Source organism: Coffea eugenioides, chromosome 3, assembly GCF_003713205.1.
Source record: "Coffea eugenioides isolate CCC68of chromosome 3, Ceug_1.0, whole genome shotgun sequence".
In the NCBI taxonomy this organism is placed as follows: Eukaryota; Viridiplantae; Streptophyta; class Magnoliopsida; order Gentianales; family Rubiaceae; genus Coffea; species Coffea eugenioides.
Genome location: NC_040037.1, coordinates 40,087,236 through 40,104,228, shown reverse-complemented (window position 1 = coordinate 40,104,228; position 16,993 = coordinate 40,087,236). Strand labels below are relative to the sequence as shown.

The 16,993-nt window shown below is 37.9% G+C and overlaps 2 protein-coding genes across 2 annotated transcripts; both read left to right on the top strand.

The window, feature by feature from the left end:
* Positions 1–712: 712 nt before the first annotated feature.
* LOC113764727 (cyclin-B2-5-like) lies at positions 713–2,958 on the top strand. Its single transcript, XM_027308701.1, has 8 exons — positions 713–826; positions 924–1,022; positions 1,106–1,164; positions 1,276–1,369; positions 1,456–1,510; positions 2,446–2,494; positions 2,611–2,663; positions 2,751–2,958. Exons 1-5 carry the CDS (start codon positions 725–727, stop codon positions 1,507–1,509), a joined length of 408 nt encoding a protein of 135 aa, XP_027164502.1. The 5' UTR covers positions 713–724; the 3' UTR covers position 1,510; positions 2,446–2,494; positions 2,611–2,663; positions 2,751–2,958.
* A 6,380-nt stretch (positions 2,959–9,338) lies between these two features.
* Positions 9,339–12,140, top strand: LOC113766600 (putative late blight resistance protein homolog R1B-14). Its single transcript, XM_027310776.1, has 2 exons — positions 9,339–11,604; positions 11,721–12,140. The coding sequence occupies exon 1, from the start codon at positions 9,339–9,341 to the stop codon at positions 11,562–11,564; it is 2,226 nt and encodes a 741-aa protein (XP_027166577.1). The 3' UTR covers positions 11,565–11,604; positions 11,721–12,140.
* The last annotated feature ends 4,853 nt before the right edge of the window (positions 12,141–16,993 follow it).

The following is a 16,993-nucleotide window of genomic DNA, read 5'->3' as shown; positions in this document are numbered from 1 at the left end:
CATACCAATTCTGATGATAAGGAGGAGAATGGTAAGGGTAATGGGAGTGGTCTTGGTCCTGAGGGGGCAGAGGTCTCGACCATGGATGTGCCATTTTCGCTGAGCACTAAGCGGGTTTTTGAGGCTGCCGTGGAGTATTCGAGGACTATGGGGTATAATTATATTGCGCCGGAACATATTGCTGTTGGGTTGTTCACTATCAATGATGGAAGTGCTGGCCGTGTACTTTAGAGGTTGTACATTTTGAATTAGCATAATTTTATCTATGAATGCTTTACTCGCTCAGAATTGCAATTTTTTTAGTGCTTTATATTGGTCTTATATGGACTGCTGAAACTATTGTTGCAACTTGTGATCGAAGACAAAACTAGGAAGGGGTGGCAAAACAAGTCAACTGGGAGGTAAAAAGAATCACCCAACTCTGACTGTACATCCTGCCCCTGGGGCTTCCTTTGGCATATCTTCTGCCTGCTCTTCCCCAAGATCACCTGAGAGCTGCAAGCCTGCAACACCGATGGAAATGCCCATGAACCCATGCTCCAGAACAGCTATCACAGCACCCGAATGCATATGCACAGGGTCCAGAGCTCACCTACTGTCTGCAATCTTATAGGTCTTCAGCAATAGAACAGTGCTTCTAGTCTTCAGCTGTATCCTCAGAATTACTACCAAACCATCAGTCGTTTTGGTGCGCAAGAAACTTCACCTTGTTGGAGTGACAGCAATGCTTCTGGCTTGCAAGTATGAAGAAGTTTCTGTTCCTGTCGTTGAAGACCTCATATTGATTTCTGACAGGGCTTACTCCAGAAATGATGTGCTTGAGATGGTAGGTTTGTTATGGCATCTATTGTCTATGAGTTGATCTTTGATATATGAAGCTTTCCTTTGTCATATAACTAAAATTGAACTGTGGCTCGCTGCAGGAGAGCTTAATGATCAACATCTTGCAGTTTAATCTTTCAGTGCCTACTCCTTATGTCTTCATGAGGCGCTTTCTTAAAGCTGCTCAATCTAATAAAAAGGTATTGTTCCGTATTTAGTGTATGTGAATTTTTTGCACTATCTTGATCTGCCTAATAACTGGCAATAATCTTCTGGTGACTAGTTGGAGCTTCTGTCCTTCTTTATCGTTGAGCTGTGCCTCGTCGAGTATGAAATGCTTAGGTTCCCCCGTCTCTCTTAGCAGCAGCAGCTTCTTTATTTCAAATTTTTTGTTTGAGTTACCATGCTCAGTTTATGACATTTTATTCCTTGCCACATTCATTTTTTATACAGAATAGAACCACTCGTATGTAAAGAATATGTAGATAAACGCCCCGTGATTATCCCTTACCACAGGGGCGAAAAGCGGTTGTACGTTAGATTTCAGGTGAGACCCTTTTGAGTTTCCATACTGTGAGTGTTAAACATCTTATTCTCTTTTTGCTACTGATGATATGGTCTGCAAGAGTTTAGAGAAGGCTTGGCTTCACATTCTCAGGCCCTGATGGATCAAATGACTGCTATTAGGGTAATTTTGATCATCCCTAGCTCCTGCTTACTTCCTTTTTCTCTTTTAATTTGGTGTGTATGGAGAGAGGGAGCTTATGTGCACGAGAATTCCAATTCTATTCTCTAGAATTATAACAGCAGAAGCTAAGCTTTTGTGCCCTTAACATAACGGAAAAGGGAAATGTGAGACGATTACTGATCACTTGTTGTTGGCAATGATTACATGACTATGGATAGAGGCTTGGACCACTTGCACTATTGGCAATGATTACATGGCTACTGAATAGGGTAGATTGCAAGTACCTTGTATTCTGCTTGAATGAGGAAATAAATAGTCAACCCTTCCATTCTGAAATACATGGTGCAGTTTTTTGTCGGTGCATTGCTTTCAAGATATGGACCTGTTAGTTTCATCCACAGGTTGTTGTCTTGCCCTTTCCTATTCAAAACTCTGATTACTTCTCTTTGTTTAATGTTCCTGTCAAATGCTTCGCTTGGGGTCATACCTAGTTGTGATGCAAATTTCGATAGGCATTTATACTACTCTGATCAGAGATGTTTTCATCTTTAATTTTTGTATTTATTTATTTTTTTTGTTTTATTATGTAAATTGGATTAACTGATTGTGAGCAGAGAATGTCTGGTGCTTTAATGGTCCCACAATTAGGATTTAGAATTGGACCTAGAGATGGTACAGGACAAGTGTATTATGCGAAGCAGTTAGTAGGTAGCAAGCGTGTTCATTTTGGTTTTGGCTCCCGAGCAAGAATTTGCTTGAATAATGTGTGTTATGGAAGTTAATAACTGAGTGTAGTGGTCTAGATGTTGAAAATGAAGAAATGTCAGACATGTAACTCCTTGGCATATATTGTTGATTGGACGTGTTTATTTGATTACCATACAGAAACAGATTAATGTCTTAACAACTTGGCTGAATCTTTTCTTTTTGAACAGGTTAAAGTGCTTACCATCTGCGAATCGAGAAACAAGGATAAACTGGATGGTAATCCTAAGATGATTTTGCTTCTTTTGTTTTTTTTTTATTTCAAATTTTTTGTTTGAGTTACCATGTTTGGTCCCTTCAAATTTACTGTGCAATGCTCTGTCAATGGGTTCAAGAAGTGGACTAAGACATGCGAGAGGCACACAAACTACACTGAAGATCAGCTTTTGTAAGTGGTTCCTTATGCTTTTCACACATTAATGAATTTTATTGCTAGCTATGATGATCTAATGATCCCAACAAACTTTGTGCACAGGTGGAAGCAGCTGAAGATTGATGGGGTGTTCGTGGCTATGATTGAAGGGTCTAATTTCATTGGAAAGTTTGGCAGCTACTGCAAGTTCTTTCTACTTGTTAGGGAAGAGAATCTTTTAGTTTGTGCACATGAGGATCTTTTAGTTTGTCCACAAAAGAATCTTTCAAGTTTGTACTTGTTAGGAATTTGCTATGTTAGTACTTGTTACTGACTTTTAGTTCAATAAATTATATTTGAGCATTGATTTTTGCTTTTAGATTACTATATGCATTCTGTTCTTTGGGATAATTTTACAAGTCCTTTGGGTTTCTGATTGACGGAATGTATAGCAGGGAGCACTACCTGCAGGTTGCTTCTATATCAAAAAAAAGAAAAAAAAATCCTGACAATTAAAAGTGTCAGCATAGAATTCGATATTGTAATGTTGTACTATAGCTATCCTGACACTTTCGATTATCAAGAAAAGGAATTTTCGTTGGCAGATGAGATGTTATAACAACACAGTTTTCCTGACACATTTGAATATTACATACCTATCCCTACATTGGAAGGGACGACACTCGTCCTAGGTGTGAGGAAAAGTAAAGTGTCAGATTAAATTATCTATACTGACACCTTTAAATGCCGTTAAAGGGCATTTTTGTTGTAGTGTGTGCATAGCTATCCTGTAGATTAAGATGCATGTTACCACTGGAATCTTTGATTTGTATGTTAACATTGTACCTGTTTGACATATAAAATGTTATATACAATACCGAAAAATTTGTTGAAATTAAATGTACATGAAATTAATTATCTAACAACAGTGTTGACCACGTCATTATAATGCATACACATTGTTTTTGAAAAATGACCTTCACATAGTTGTCCACAATTTTTGCATAGCTCATAGAACATGTTTTCTATGTTAATACTCTGAATGTAAGCAAGTATTCGAAAATATTTAACCTAGTAAGAATGAAAGAGGGTATAGGTTATGATTATAAACTTAAAATATTTGTGCAGTAATTAAATTAAATAGAGTAAGTTTACCGAATGCATGATTGTATATTTGGATATCCATATTCTCTTTGAATTTGCTATCAATAATGCTTGTGATGTTGTAAAATTGCTTGACCTCGACCACATAACTAACTTTCGAGCACATGTATCATTTTTAAACCTACAATTTTTTGAAATACATGTTAGTAAGAGTATGAAACAACATTAAAAGTTTGATGTAGTGTTACTGATGAAACTCACCAACTGCGCAGGTATCGAGCAAAATCTAAATTGTGATTGATATACAATTTGCTAGCTCCAATTGTACAAAGTGATAGTCCTGCATAGTATGGTTATATTCGCTAAAAAACTATTCAAATTATATAGAGTATAAGTAAAAGCATTTGATTTACCTCTGAAATTTCGTACGCAAATACCACATGCTAGTAAAATATTATTTTTTGTAGTAGACTGATATTATAGGATTTGTAGTATATTTAATAACTTGATACTCAAATCACTGATGAGGCAAAGTTTACCTAAATAAACTTTACAGTGTCCTAACTCCTTACAAAAAAAAAGCGCTAAATAGTCCTAATTGGTATCGCAAGTTACAGCAGCGTGTCAGTGGCATCTAGGCCTAATTTTTTTTTTTTGGTCAAAATCTAGTCCTAATTGGTTCTACTATTTCTTGATCATGTTGTATGCTTCCGAATTAAAATTGTATTAAAATAGCATGTGAATGAGCATTTGTCTTTAATTAAGGAGTAAAAAGGATTTAAAATATAAATAACAAACTATAAACGGTTTATGAAGTAGATTATGGGAACGTTTTAAATTTTAAATTTGACTGGTGATAGGGTTGGTTATAACCCACTACATTTTATGTATTAAAATAAATACAAAAATCTAGAAAAAAAAGAATGAGAAGTTTGGAAGCCATTGAGAGGTTTCTGCTAAAAACCCCTTCTGCAATACATATAGATATGGATAATCAGAATCCACCAATTAATGCAATATTTAGCTAAAATCAAGGGGAAAACAATCATAAGTTTAATAACAAAAATGCAACCTATCAGTTGAAATCCCAAGGATTAAAAGTTCTGAGTTCAAATTTTCCTGCCCCTCCCCGGTTTTTAAGTCTCACTTCTCCTCTTCATATATGAAAATTTTAACGAAAAAAGATCTTGGAAAGAGACTTCTTCTATGTATATTTGTTGCATGTTGCCATTACTACAGATTACTTTGATTAGTGATTTTTCAATCGGTGATTAACTAAAATGTTACTCTGTGTGAAATTATAAAATTACAGGTACATGTAATAGAACAACAACAGGATGATAGGAAGAGAGTTGGGTTGAGTTGAGTTGTAAGAAGAGGCATTATAAGTAGAGGGTCCTCAGTTTATGACCTCCCTTCTAGTTAAAAAAAAAAAAAGAGGCAATAGAATGACAAATGCTGTGAGTTCACACTCACAGACGCCTGCTTGCTAAGACAGTTTCATAAGTTTAACAAATTTAGTTCCTTAATTATTTAGAGCCTCAAAAGCATTTTTCTTCTTCACTAGATTCTACCTATCAAACCCATTTTTGTTTCCTAGCTCAACTTAGCTCAGCTCGATGTTGGCAGCGGCAACTGATATTTAGTTGTTGAATCAACCTACAGGAAACCAACCCAACTCCGTTGATGACAAATTATAATAGATGACCAGTGAGCTTTAGCATCCATTTTACTCATGTTCACGATTTAGTTTATAAAAATCTAAATCTCAAGCCACCACCACCTGCAAAGCATAATCAATTATCACTTTAATCATCATCATAGCTGCTTTAAACTCCTATATGCAGTACATATCTAAATATTTGAACAGTATTTTCAGAAGAAAGCAAAAAAAAAAAGGGCAGATGTATAAGTCAACCATTAAACTGATTAAAGAGTGTAGTTTTCTGTATGAATGACATAATCACCTAGAGAAGTTAATAAATTTGGGATTTGAGGACAAATTTAAGAAGGAAAGGAAGGTGACGACCAAATGGTTGAGAATATGATGATTGTTCCCAGACAATCAAGTTGCCCGTGCACCCAAGTTAGAATGAGGAGTTAGAAACTATGTTTTCCGACTATGACTGGGTATCAACTCAGCCAAATTCAGGGGTCAAGGGTCAATGAATTCGATCGAATTCAATCAGGGGTTGAATGGAATGACATCATAAATATATATTAATGATATATAATTAAAATAATACATAAAAGTTTCCCTTAAATTAATGGTTTACAACTTTACATAGTTATTTGATGAGTTTAGATTTAGTCTAAAAGGACTGTACTTAAATAGTTTTAAAAGCCATAAGTAAAAATGTAATTTGGAAAATGTGATGGGTTAATTTTACATTCTAATAAAACTATAAAAGGCTGAAACACAATTATTAAAAAGTTCTAGGGCACTCAAAACAAATAAATGTTAAACCTAACTACTAGTTGCTGTTTTCTTTGTTGTGCCGTCACTATAGGATGATATATCCTTTAGTTGCTTGTTCTTCCAACAAAGAATTGTTCTCCCGAGTCCTAACAAAGCCTTTTGATTTTTATAAGTTAATTTTGATTCATAGCTTTTGAGAAGCAAACTCACGTGGAGGAATAGCCAAAGAATAAGGGAGAGGAGCATCTGGATGACAAGGCAGCAGCAACCGTCACCTGCTCTCTTTTCCTTTTTTTTTTCTTTGTCTTATTTTTCTTCCTCTAAACTACACCATAACTCTCGCTTCTCTTTTATCACACAATAAACTCACATGAAAGGCTCTTTCTTCTATTCCCATTTTTGCTCTTTTTTTTTTCCCCTTCTTTCTCCTATTTGATTGCAAATTTTCTACAGCTTAGTTGCATGAGAAATGGGTTTAAATAATTTAAGTAATGGAAAATTTCTCCTAATTTGGGTTTGTAATATCATTTTAGATTAGTTTATTGCCTCTAGCCAAAGATTAAAGGAAGGGAAGAGAAGAACGGAAAAAAAGTCACCAAAACATGAAAAATGGAAAAAACTGGGTTTTATCCTATTTCACTTATTCCCGGTCAAACTCAATTTTTGACCGAATTTGGTCTGAGTTTTTGAAATGAGGTTTTTGAAATTGACTTGGACCGGATACTTGACCGGTTTTTTATTAAACTAGTCAGATCGGCTGGTCCAATCAGAATTTAAAAACATGAGTTAGAAATTGTCAGTAACCATTTCCCTAGGCAGTAACTTTGAGGGAGGTCACGGACTGTGGTGATGCTCTCATTGGCGCAACGGATCTTCTGTCCCACACTCTATGCCACTTTCTATCCCACTTTTTATTATATTGCTATTTCTCCTCATAAACATCATGTTTTATTTCTTTTTTGTTTTCTTAAAATCCAATAACTATTAATTGAGTAAAAAATAAATATAACAGTTTCAAAAAAATAATATATAATAGAAAATTAAAAAATATAATAGAAAATTCATAAAAAAATCTCATTTTTTATGCATCTCATTGGCCTATGCAGTAACCATTCATCCGTGTGAAACGGATCCTGGCGGCTGCCAAATGCAATTGGCCCTAATTTTTATATTTGCCACTTGCATTAATCAATTTTTTATAGAGCCCCACTGAGCAAAGTATGCAACTTGCTTTTTCTTCTTTTTCTTTTTGTTGTTTTATGCCCATCAGTCATCAGAGGATTGGTTTCTCCATCTATTTTTCACAAGTTAAAAAAAAAATTAGAACCACATCGTTAGGTACCTAGGCATGATCATGATACATTAACAAGAACATAAACAAAGCGCAATTATTAGTTGGCTGAACGGAATTTAATCACCTTGTATTTGGTTTTTAGTGTCAAGAAAGTCAACAAAAACCAAATTGACAAATTTAAAGCATAATCAACGGAAAAAAAAAAAGTGTCCTCCAGCTACCAGTGTTTTCTGAACATTACTGTCAGAATGGTTGGTCCTGTGACTTCATCAGTACATCTAAAAAAAAAAATTACTCACATATTACTAAAACTCGATCAATTATCCCTATTACCCAACTGAACTAGTAAGCACATTAGTCAGGTGAACTTGAACGTCGGCGTTCGATTCACCAACTCTCCCTTTGTTCTTTCCCTAACGCTTAAAGTGTTGAGCTCACCCAAAAAAAAAAAAAAGACTGACCAGTCATCTATGAAATTGCTAGTTTAATACTCACTTAGTTTACTACTGGGGCAGGGCAGTTTGATTAATTAATGAGGTAATGGGAGGTAGTGGTCGTAGCTGTGCTAGAAAATGACTTAATTGCAAGGGGCCACAACCATACATGTTCATCCATAAAGTTGAATCTAGTAGGAGTAGTGTTTATGCGAGTCGACCTTTAACACCCAGAGAACCACCGGCCTTTGGTCTCAAGCCTTTAAGATTTAAAATCTTATCTTTCATAAATTATCATATTAAAATATAGATTTGCTTAAAAAAAATTTAGACGCTGCGTAGTGCATCCGTTTGATCCGATGGTGATTCAGTTCCTTTCGAATTATTCCTGAATCTCCTTAGGTCCATCCCTTCCCCTATAGGATAGATTAGGATATACTATGATTGTCGTCTAGGGAAAAAAAAAAGGACCTTTGACACCCAGAGCACTCGATCCATACGCATATTGAGCCAAAAGAGAAAAAAAAAAATTTTGCTTTGTCCAGCTAGCTTTCAACAGTGAAATCAAAACCGGAGCGTGAGAGATGGAAAAGGCTGTAGAGGTTGCAGTAGGATTTGTGTTGCAAAATCTGGTGCAGTTGATCAATGAGAACCGTGCATTGATAGGTGGTAATCATGAAAAAATCAGCGATCTCCAGGACGGCCTCCGTCTCTTGAAGACGTTCATGGCTGACTACACTGAAAAGCACTACAATTCAAGGACCCTGATGGAGCTGGCGGACGATATCAGACGCCGGGTTTTCGAGGTTGAAGATCTCCTAGAAACATACATCGTGGAGGAGACACTCTACAAAAATAAGAATACACTCAGACAAGTAGTAAGCGCCAAAAGCCACCTAGAAAACCTTCGGAAAATAGGTGAGACGGTAGAAAAGTTGAGCGCAAAGGTGAAGCAGACATACAAAGAAAACAAGGATTTTGGGGTGCCTGCTTTGGAAAGGGAAGAGATGGCAAGACATAATTCAATTGATGAACACAATCAGGTACTTTGCCCTACTTAAATTGGTTACCAGTACTCTTTTCTTATTAAAATGAAAATCGTTTGACCGGTACTACAAGATTTACAATTGCATATATTTCTCACGCTCATGAGTTGCCAATTCATTTGGACAAGTTCATGCTCTAGACAAAATAATAATAATAATAATTTTTCTTGTGAACTTCCTTGCCTTTTAACCACTGAAGTCAGGCCAATGACCAGATAAAGGTTCTTAAATTCTTCCCGGTTACGGATTCAAATCGTGTATCTGACAAGTTGGAGGTGGGAATTGTGTGGGGAGAGATGGGAAGGTTATTTAATAATAATAATATTATTATTAACGCTTAATTTCTAGTGACTCTCCTCATTTTCATTGTAATAGATTGGAGACAATGAAGGGGCTGACAGAATCATTGGGTTTATGGATGCAACTGATGAAGTGTTGAAACTGCTCGGCGGCCAAAAACTTGTTCTGGGCAAGTCCGAGGCAGAGGAGCAGACCCCGTCCGAGGCAGAGCAACATGGTGAATCTAAGCAGCTAGAAGTAGTAGCAATTCACGGAATGCTTGGACTAGGAAAGACGACACTTGCAAAAAAGGTCTTGAATGACCCAAGAATTGAGTATCATTTTTTCACTCGGATATTCGTCCCTGTTTCAAATGTATACAACAAGCAAGAAGTGCTTTTTAGTATACTAAGTGCCTTCACCAAGAACATTAAGGATCAAAACCTGTCGATGAAAGAATTAGAAGACAAGGTCAAAGAGACCTTGAAGAAAAAGTATTTGATTGTGATCGATGATGTTTGGGCCACCGAAGCATGGGACGATCTCAAGAAAGTTTTTCCAGACAACAACAAGGGCAGTAGGGTGCTGATAACTACCCGGCTCGAGCCTGTGGCCAACTCTGTTACAACAAAGACTGAACCCTATAAGTTGCGATTTATGAATGAAGATGAAGCTGAAGAATTGCTGAGGACTAAGGTTTTCAAGGACAACAAATGTCCAAAGGAACTGCTGTCCCTTGAACAGAAAATTCTGGCTAAATGTAAAGGGCTACCGCTAGCAATAGTGGTAACAGCAGGTATTCTTAGGAATCATCCAAGAGATCCAAAGTGGTGGGATGATGTGCTTCATGGTGTAGCTGAGTTAGTGGGTGATGGCCAAAAGATAATAGATGACGTGATAAGACGGAGTTATGATAACTTGAATCCAATACTCAAATCGTGTTTTCTCTACCTTGGTGTCTTCCCTGAAGACTTGGAGATCCAGGCCTCAAAATTGTTGCAACTGTGGATCGCTGAAGGGTTCATACCCAAATCTGAGAAAGCAAGCATGGAGAAGATATCTGAGGCATGTTTGAGGGAATTGGTTGGCAGGAATCTAGTGATGGTGGAACAGAGAACTTTAAGTGGTCAGATTAAGACTTGTCGCATTCATGACACGCTGCGTGACTTTTGCAAGAAGATAGCCAAAGAAGAATGTCTATTCCAAGAAACTCACGTGGGTACCAGTTCATCATCTTCTGCCCGTCGCGTTGCCTGCAAAAACTCTCACTTATCTCAATACGTTTGCAAAAAGCAGCCTGCTGAGAATGCACGCTCATTCTTGAGCTTTGGCCAGGATGAAATTAAGCTGGATCCAAATCTCAGCCCAGATGACGTATTTAAGCGCTTCAAACTAATGCGGGTGTTGGATATTTTATCTGTCAAGCTGCCTACTGTACGTCTTCCCAGAAAACTGTCTGACCTTGTTCTCTTAAAGTTCATTGCCATCAACTGCGAGGTCGAGATTCTTCCCAAGACCATGTCAAGGCTACTTAACTTGCAAACTCTTATAGTCCACACAGGGTCCCCAACCCTTGATATACAAGCAGACATTTGGGCAATGACAAAGCTAAGGCATCTGATTACTAATTCCTCCACATCCTTGCCTAGATGTCAGGAGCAATCCACAACCAGCGAAAACCTACAAACTCTATCTATAGTTTCACCTGAAAGCCTTACCGATGAAGTGCTTAAAAGAGCTACAAATCTCAAGAAGCTTGGTATATCTGGGAATTTAGGCACTCTTATGAAGGCCAACGGTGAGTCTAATTTGTTTGACCATCTCTGCGAACTAAACTCCCTCGAAAGGTTGAAGTTGTGTGGTGATGATGTGAATTCCAAGCTGCTTGCCCTTCCTCAACCACACAAATTCCCGAAAAGGCTAACAAAGCTGAGTTTGCAAAACACAAGCCTAGGTTGGGATCAAATGTCTATACTTGGAAAGCTTCGGTATCTGGAGGTTCTCAAGTTGAAGGACAATGCTTTTACGGGAGAGGATTGGCAGACAGAAGAAGGGGGGTTTCGCTCTCTAAAGGTTTTGTTCATTGGAGCTACTGATTTGAAGTGTTGGGAGGCTCAAGCCAATGATTTCCCAGAGCTAAGACGCCTTATCCTCAGGCAATGCAAACAACTTCTGCGAATCCCACCTGACTTTGTAGACATGAAGAAGCTCGAGGCTATTCACCTAGAACATACCACAGGTTCAGCAATTTCATCAGCTAGGAGAATTAGGCAATTACAGACAGATATGCTTCAACGTCAAAATTTAAATGATAAGAAAAATACCCCAATTAGGATCAGTGTCTATCCTCCAGAATACTGATCGACAAGTAAAATATGCTATGCAGGTTCTTGTTTGACAGGTTAGTAAAAAGAACAACTCTGACTACTATTCCTGAATCTATTTCTTGTTACAGCAATCATGAAACTATTTCTTGTTACATCAACTTGTGCGAATCTGAAAGAATGTTGTTTGCAGGTATTCATGCTCACTAGATTTCTGTCTTCTGTTCGCTTGAGTAAAGTGGGAGAGCTCCATGCTTTCTTCTTCTTCCTGCCTCATGAACACCTTCTGCTTGGCTCGGGGCCAACAAATTTCAGTTGCTATTACCTCATTGGGTGATTTTCATTTTGAGTATCTTTGGTTAATGCTAAATGTTCTTTTCAGCAAGTTTATTGCGGTGAAAATAAAAGCCATAGGTCTCCTGGCCAATTTAGTTCCGCAAAAACAAGGTGAAAAGGTATTTTTCTTTCAGCTAGGTATGTTGGGTCAAATCTGGAGCTTTGACAGGTAGCTTTTGTACCTCTAAATCTTGTTTCCTTGTATTTTTAAGTTTGGGATGAAACTTGCTCTGGTACATTTGACATTGTGATCATTTATCTTCTTTCAGTTATATAAACCAAGAACTCTTCAAATTAGGATACTGTAGCGGAGGGAAATTTTGGTCACCATTTTTTTGTCACTATGTACTTCTTTTAAATGTTTTCATTTTGGTTGCATTCTCTGGGTAGTGGATTTCCTCTTACAGAATCTGGTGCAGTTAATTGTAGAGAATCATGAACTGACAGTGTTGGAATGAATTAAATGTAGATATTGTTTGATTTCTATTTGAATTTTAAACTAAAGATCAATTAGGACAAATTCGATTAAATTGTATTAGTTTCGAAAATTCAAATAGTGTCTAGATTATATTATGGTAAAACTTTTGCTGTGTCATTGTAAATTCTTGAGAAATATACAGATATTTTCCCAAATCTTTTCCTTCTTGTTTTACATGGCGACAGAGTAGGCATCCTAAATCTTTGCTCAAAATACTACTCTATTTTAAACATACGCTTGAAACCACAGCGGAATCATCTAAAATGATGGATTGCAGTAGAACTAACTCCATCTTAAAAGGCTTGATTGCATGAATGGCGGAAATCTTGACAAGGAGACTACACCATAATATAACTCCTTTATGGCATATATTAGCATTAGGTTGGATAAATCAAGTACAATTTATGGTCTCAAGTTGTTGAGATCCATATCTCAGGCAAAAATGAGGTGGGATACATTAATGGAGAGATTCCACAACCTTCAATAATGGATTCAACTTTTCTACATTGGAGAACTGAAGATTTGATTGTGAAAGGAAGGCTAATCAATTCTATGGATCTATCCTTGATCGAAAACATTGTCCAAATACGATGCGGCTACTATGACCTATTTTGATAAGAGCAATACCTCTCGAGTTTATGAACTTCGAAGAAAAGTGACTTGAATAAGAAAAGCCGGAGTGCTAATTGAAAAATAGTACAATTACCTTTAGGACTTGTGGAGAATTGACTTCCATTAACCTAATCCAACGAAGTGTGATGTTGTCGATATTTAGAGATATAACTATGTTATATAGGAAGAAAGGGCATAAATCTTCCTTCATGAACTGGATGCTGTTTAGACAAAATTCGGAGTGACATATTGTGTGATGGAGTAGAGAAGCTATCTAAAGATGGAAGCAAGACTTAGGCAGCAGGAACAAAGAAGGCGTGAATGTCAGAAGTAGAAAGGCGCAATCACTGGGCAAAACAATTACAAAAGGCGTGAGTAAGCAGAAACCAGGAAGCAAGAACATAAAGGCGTGGATACCAAGAGCTGAAGGCGTGGACATTGGTTCAAGAGGTTGTCAAAAGCGTGGCCGACGAATCACGCCTTTCCTGGGGTTTCAGTTGTTCTAACAGAACTTCAAGCGCGGCAACTTGTAGATGCAACTTGCAGATGCAATAAGACACATGTTTTGCTTTTATTGGCCTAGTTAGTAATCTGTTAGGATTTGTTAGCTTTATAAGGAGGCCTCTCTGCTCAAGTAGCTGGCAGTTTTTGAAAATCATTCGTCCAGATTCATCTGAATTTGCTGAGGAGCATTTCCTCAATTTTCCCTCCCAAATCTTCCTTCAAATTCTTCCACCTTCTTAGCTAAATCCATTATCTCTGTTCTTGTAATACGTTACCAGAATTCAATTAATGAAAGCTGAAGTTCATTCGCTCACTATTTCATTGATTCATTGTTGACTGATTCCATCTCATTAAGCTTGATTTATTCTGCTTCATGCCAATTCTGGTTCCTCTGGTTTCTGGTCCATAACAGTGGTATCAGAGCTAGCTACGAGCCATTGGGAATGACTAAGAATCAGGACGAAATGAGGAAAGAAATCACTGAGTTAGGGAGTGTAGTTAGAACTTTTGCTAACAGAAGTGATGGACTAGACCAGGCTGTCAGGATCATGGAGCACAGGCAGGAGAGCACTGAGAAGGCTCTCAAAAATCTGGACCAGAAATACGAAGGCATGATGAGCATGATGGCACAAATGCTGGCCAAATTGAACGATAAGGGAAAGGATACAGAAGGCAGCAGCTCAGAGCTGGACTCAGGTCATCAGGAAGGAGGCAGGAGGAAAGAGGTGCAGAAAGGAGTTTTAGATAGATCTGAGCTCAAGGAAAACAGGACATTCACTAGGCTGCCCAAGGTGGACCTGCCACCATTCACAGGGGAGAATCCCAGGGAGTGGATCAGAAAAGCCAACAAGTACTTCAAAATCAATGGAGTAGAGGAGGAAATGAGGTCTGAGGTTGCAGAACTCTATTTCAGAGATAAGGCAGATATCTGGTTCCATGGTGTATTCAGTATAAGGGAGGATACTCCTTGGGAAGAACTCTGCAATGCTCTCTGTGAGAGATTTGGAAATGGCTCCCCTGAGGAGGCCATAGAGGAGAACCAACATAAGACATCAGCAAGGGACTATCAAGAAGAAAAAGCTATAAACCAAGTGTTTGATAGATTGGCTCACAACGATTGTGTTATCTCTCAAGGGCTTAGCTATGAATTGATTATAGGAGAGCTAGCTTGGCAACAAGGCTCTATAGACAAGGAAATATTTAACTCTGCTTCACCGCTCCATTGTCCCAGAAATTGGTCTTCGGTCAGCCGCGAGGTAAAGCAAAAGTTCACTGAGGTGAAAATCAATTGGAATCAGTTATCCTGTAGTGGTTATCGGTTTGGAAACTGTTCTTCATATCTAAAATCTATGTTAGCATCTAAACTTGTGAAAATGGATAATGATGAGCAAAAGCATGATGTTGCTGTCAATATTGTTCCTTCGCAACAAAATAGACCACTTGATGACTTGATATTTGATCCTGGAGGCGGTACTAAAATAGCAATGAGCAAAGACTGTAATGACTCTAAAATTGGTGCGGTTTCGATGCAAGGTATATTTTACATTGCAATAGTTGAACACCTTGTTTGCTTGATCAAAGGGTTGACTAAATTAAGTAAGGACTGCAATCCTAATGTTGCTGTGGATGAGTACTGCTCTCTGTCTTCATTTTGGATAGTGAAAAACACTGCACTTGGGGTGAAAAAAGATGCAAATGCATTCATTTTCGTGTTCAACCCCGGTGAGGTTATCTTGCTTGAAAACTTCAGCAATGAACAATTGAAATATGTACAGGAGTGCAGCTTCAAATTGCTTGAAAGAAGATGTCCACAGAAAGGAGAAGTAGAGAAGTGTACAACAGTTATCTATGGTGTCCGTATTTCCATTTGGCAACTTTCTACTCTTGCTATATGTGGTCACAAAAGTAAAATTGTGATTATGGAGGTTGGGGAAAGTGAACTTCTTAATGAGATATCTTCCCAATCTTTGTTATGGTGTAGTCAAATTGACTTTAGTAAGGATAATAGCACATTGGTTTACGGCATATTACCAGCAATAGTGTTTCAAGATAGGGATATCATACAGGTACATGCACCAGTAAAATCTATATCAGTACTTGCTAATTTCTTGGAATTAAAAGAGGGAACAAATAGGTACTTTGGTCTGCAATTTCTGGCTGGCTTGGCCTGTAATGGCTACATAGGAATTCTCCTATCTGTTTCAAATCCAGGAGTAACAGCAGGACTTCTAACCTTGCTTGGTTGTGTTGATGCTAACCTGCAAGACCTTTTGAAGGCAGTAGAGAAATCCCTTGGTTTGCATTATCCGGATCAAGCTGCTCTTAAAAGATTATTTATGGTTGGTGGTGCTACTTCTAGAATTTCAGCTCTTGTTGCTCAGCTAAAACTAATTCCAGGGCCTGACTTTGGGAGTGATGGGTAATTTAAAACTTTAAAGGTTGGAAACATTTTGGAGCCACAAGGCCTGGCTGACCACCAACCTTATCAAACTCAGAAGAATCAGCAAGCTTTGCTATTTCCTTATACTACTTGCTTGCTGCAAATTGCCAAATATCAATCTGAAGACTTTGTTTGGAAGCCTGGAACTTTGTTCGACATCCTTGAGGACAAGGATTGTTGCAAGGGGGAGGTATTGTGATGGAGTAGAGAAGCTATCTAAAGATGGAAGCAAGACTTAGGCAGCAGGAACAAAGAAGGCGTGAATGTCAGAAGTAGAAAGGCGCAATCACTGGGCAAAACAATTACAAAAGGCGTGAGTAAGCAGAAACCAGGAAGCAAGAACATAAAGGCGTGGATACCAAGAGCTGAAGGCGTGGACATTGGTTCAAGAGGTTGTCAAAAGCGTGGCCGACGAATCACGCCTTTCCTGGGGTTTCAGTTGTTCTAACAGAACTTCAAGCGCGGCAACTTGTAGATGCAACTTGCAGATGCAATAAGACACATGTTTTGCTTTTATTGGCCTAGTTAGTAATCTGTTAGGATTTGTTAGCTTTATAAGGAGGCCTCTCTGCTCAAGTAGCAGGCAGTTTTTGAAAATCATTCGTCCAGATTCATCTGAATTTGCTGAGGAGCATTTCCTCAATTTTCCCTCCCAAATATTCCTTCAAATTCTTCCACCTTCTTAGCTAAATCCATTATCTCTGTTCTTGTAATACGTTACCAGAATTCAATTAATGAAAGCTGAAGTTCATTCGCTCACTATTTCATTGATTCATTGTTGACTGATTCCATCTCATTAAGCTTGATTTATTCTGCTTCATGCCAATTCTGGTTCCTCTGGTTTCTGGTCCATAACATATTGCAACTGAATCATTAAGTTGATCGGTCGAACGCTACCGATCATATTGGGAACTCTTGAAAAGCAACAATTTCAACAGCCGATATTGGTCAAATACGTACTCTCTCCCATGCCCAATATTGCTCTAGAGTGTTTTGCTTGTATTTCTCAAGGTAACTGTAATGCAAACCAATGTGAGTGAGTGGATTATTGACTCAGAGACTACTGATCGCATAATCTTTGATCCAAATGATTTCT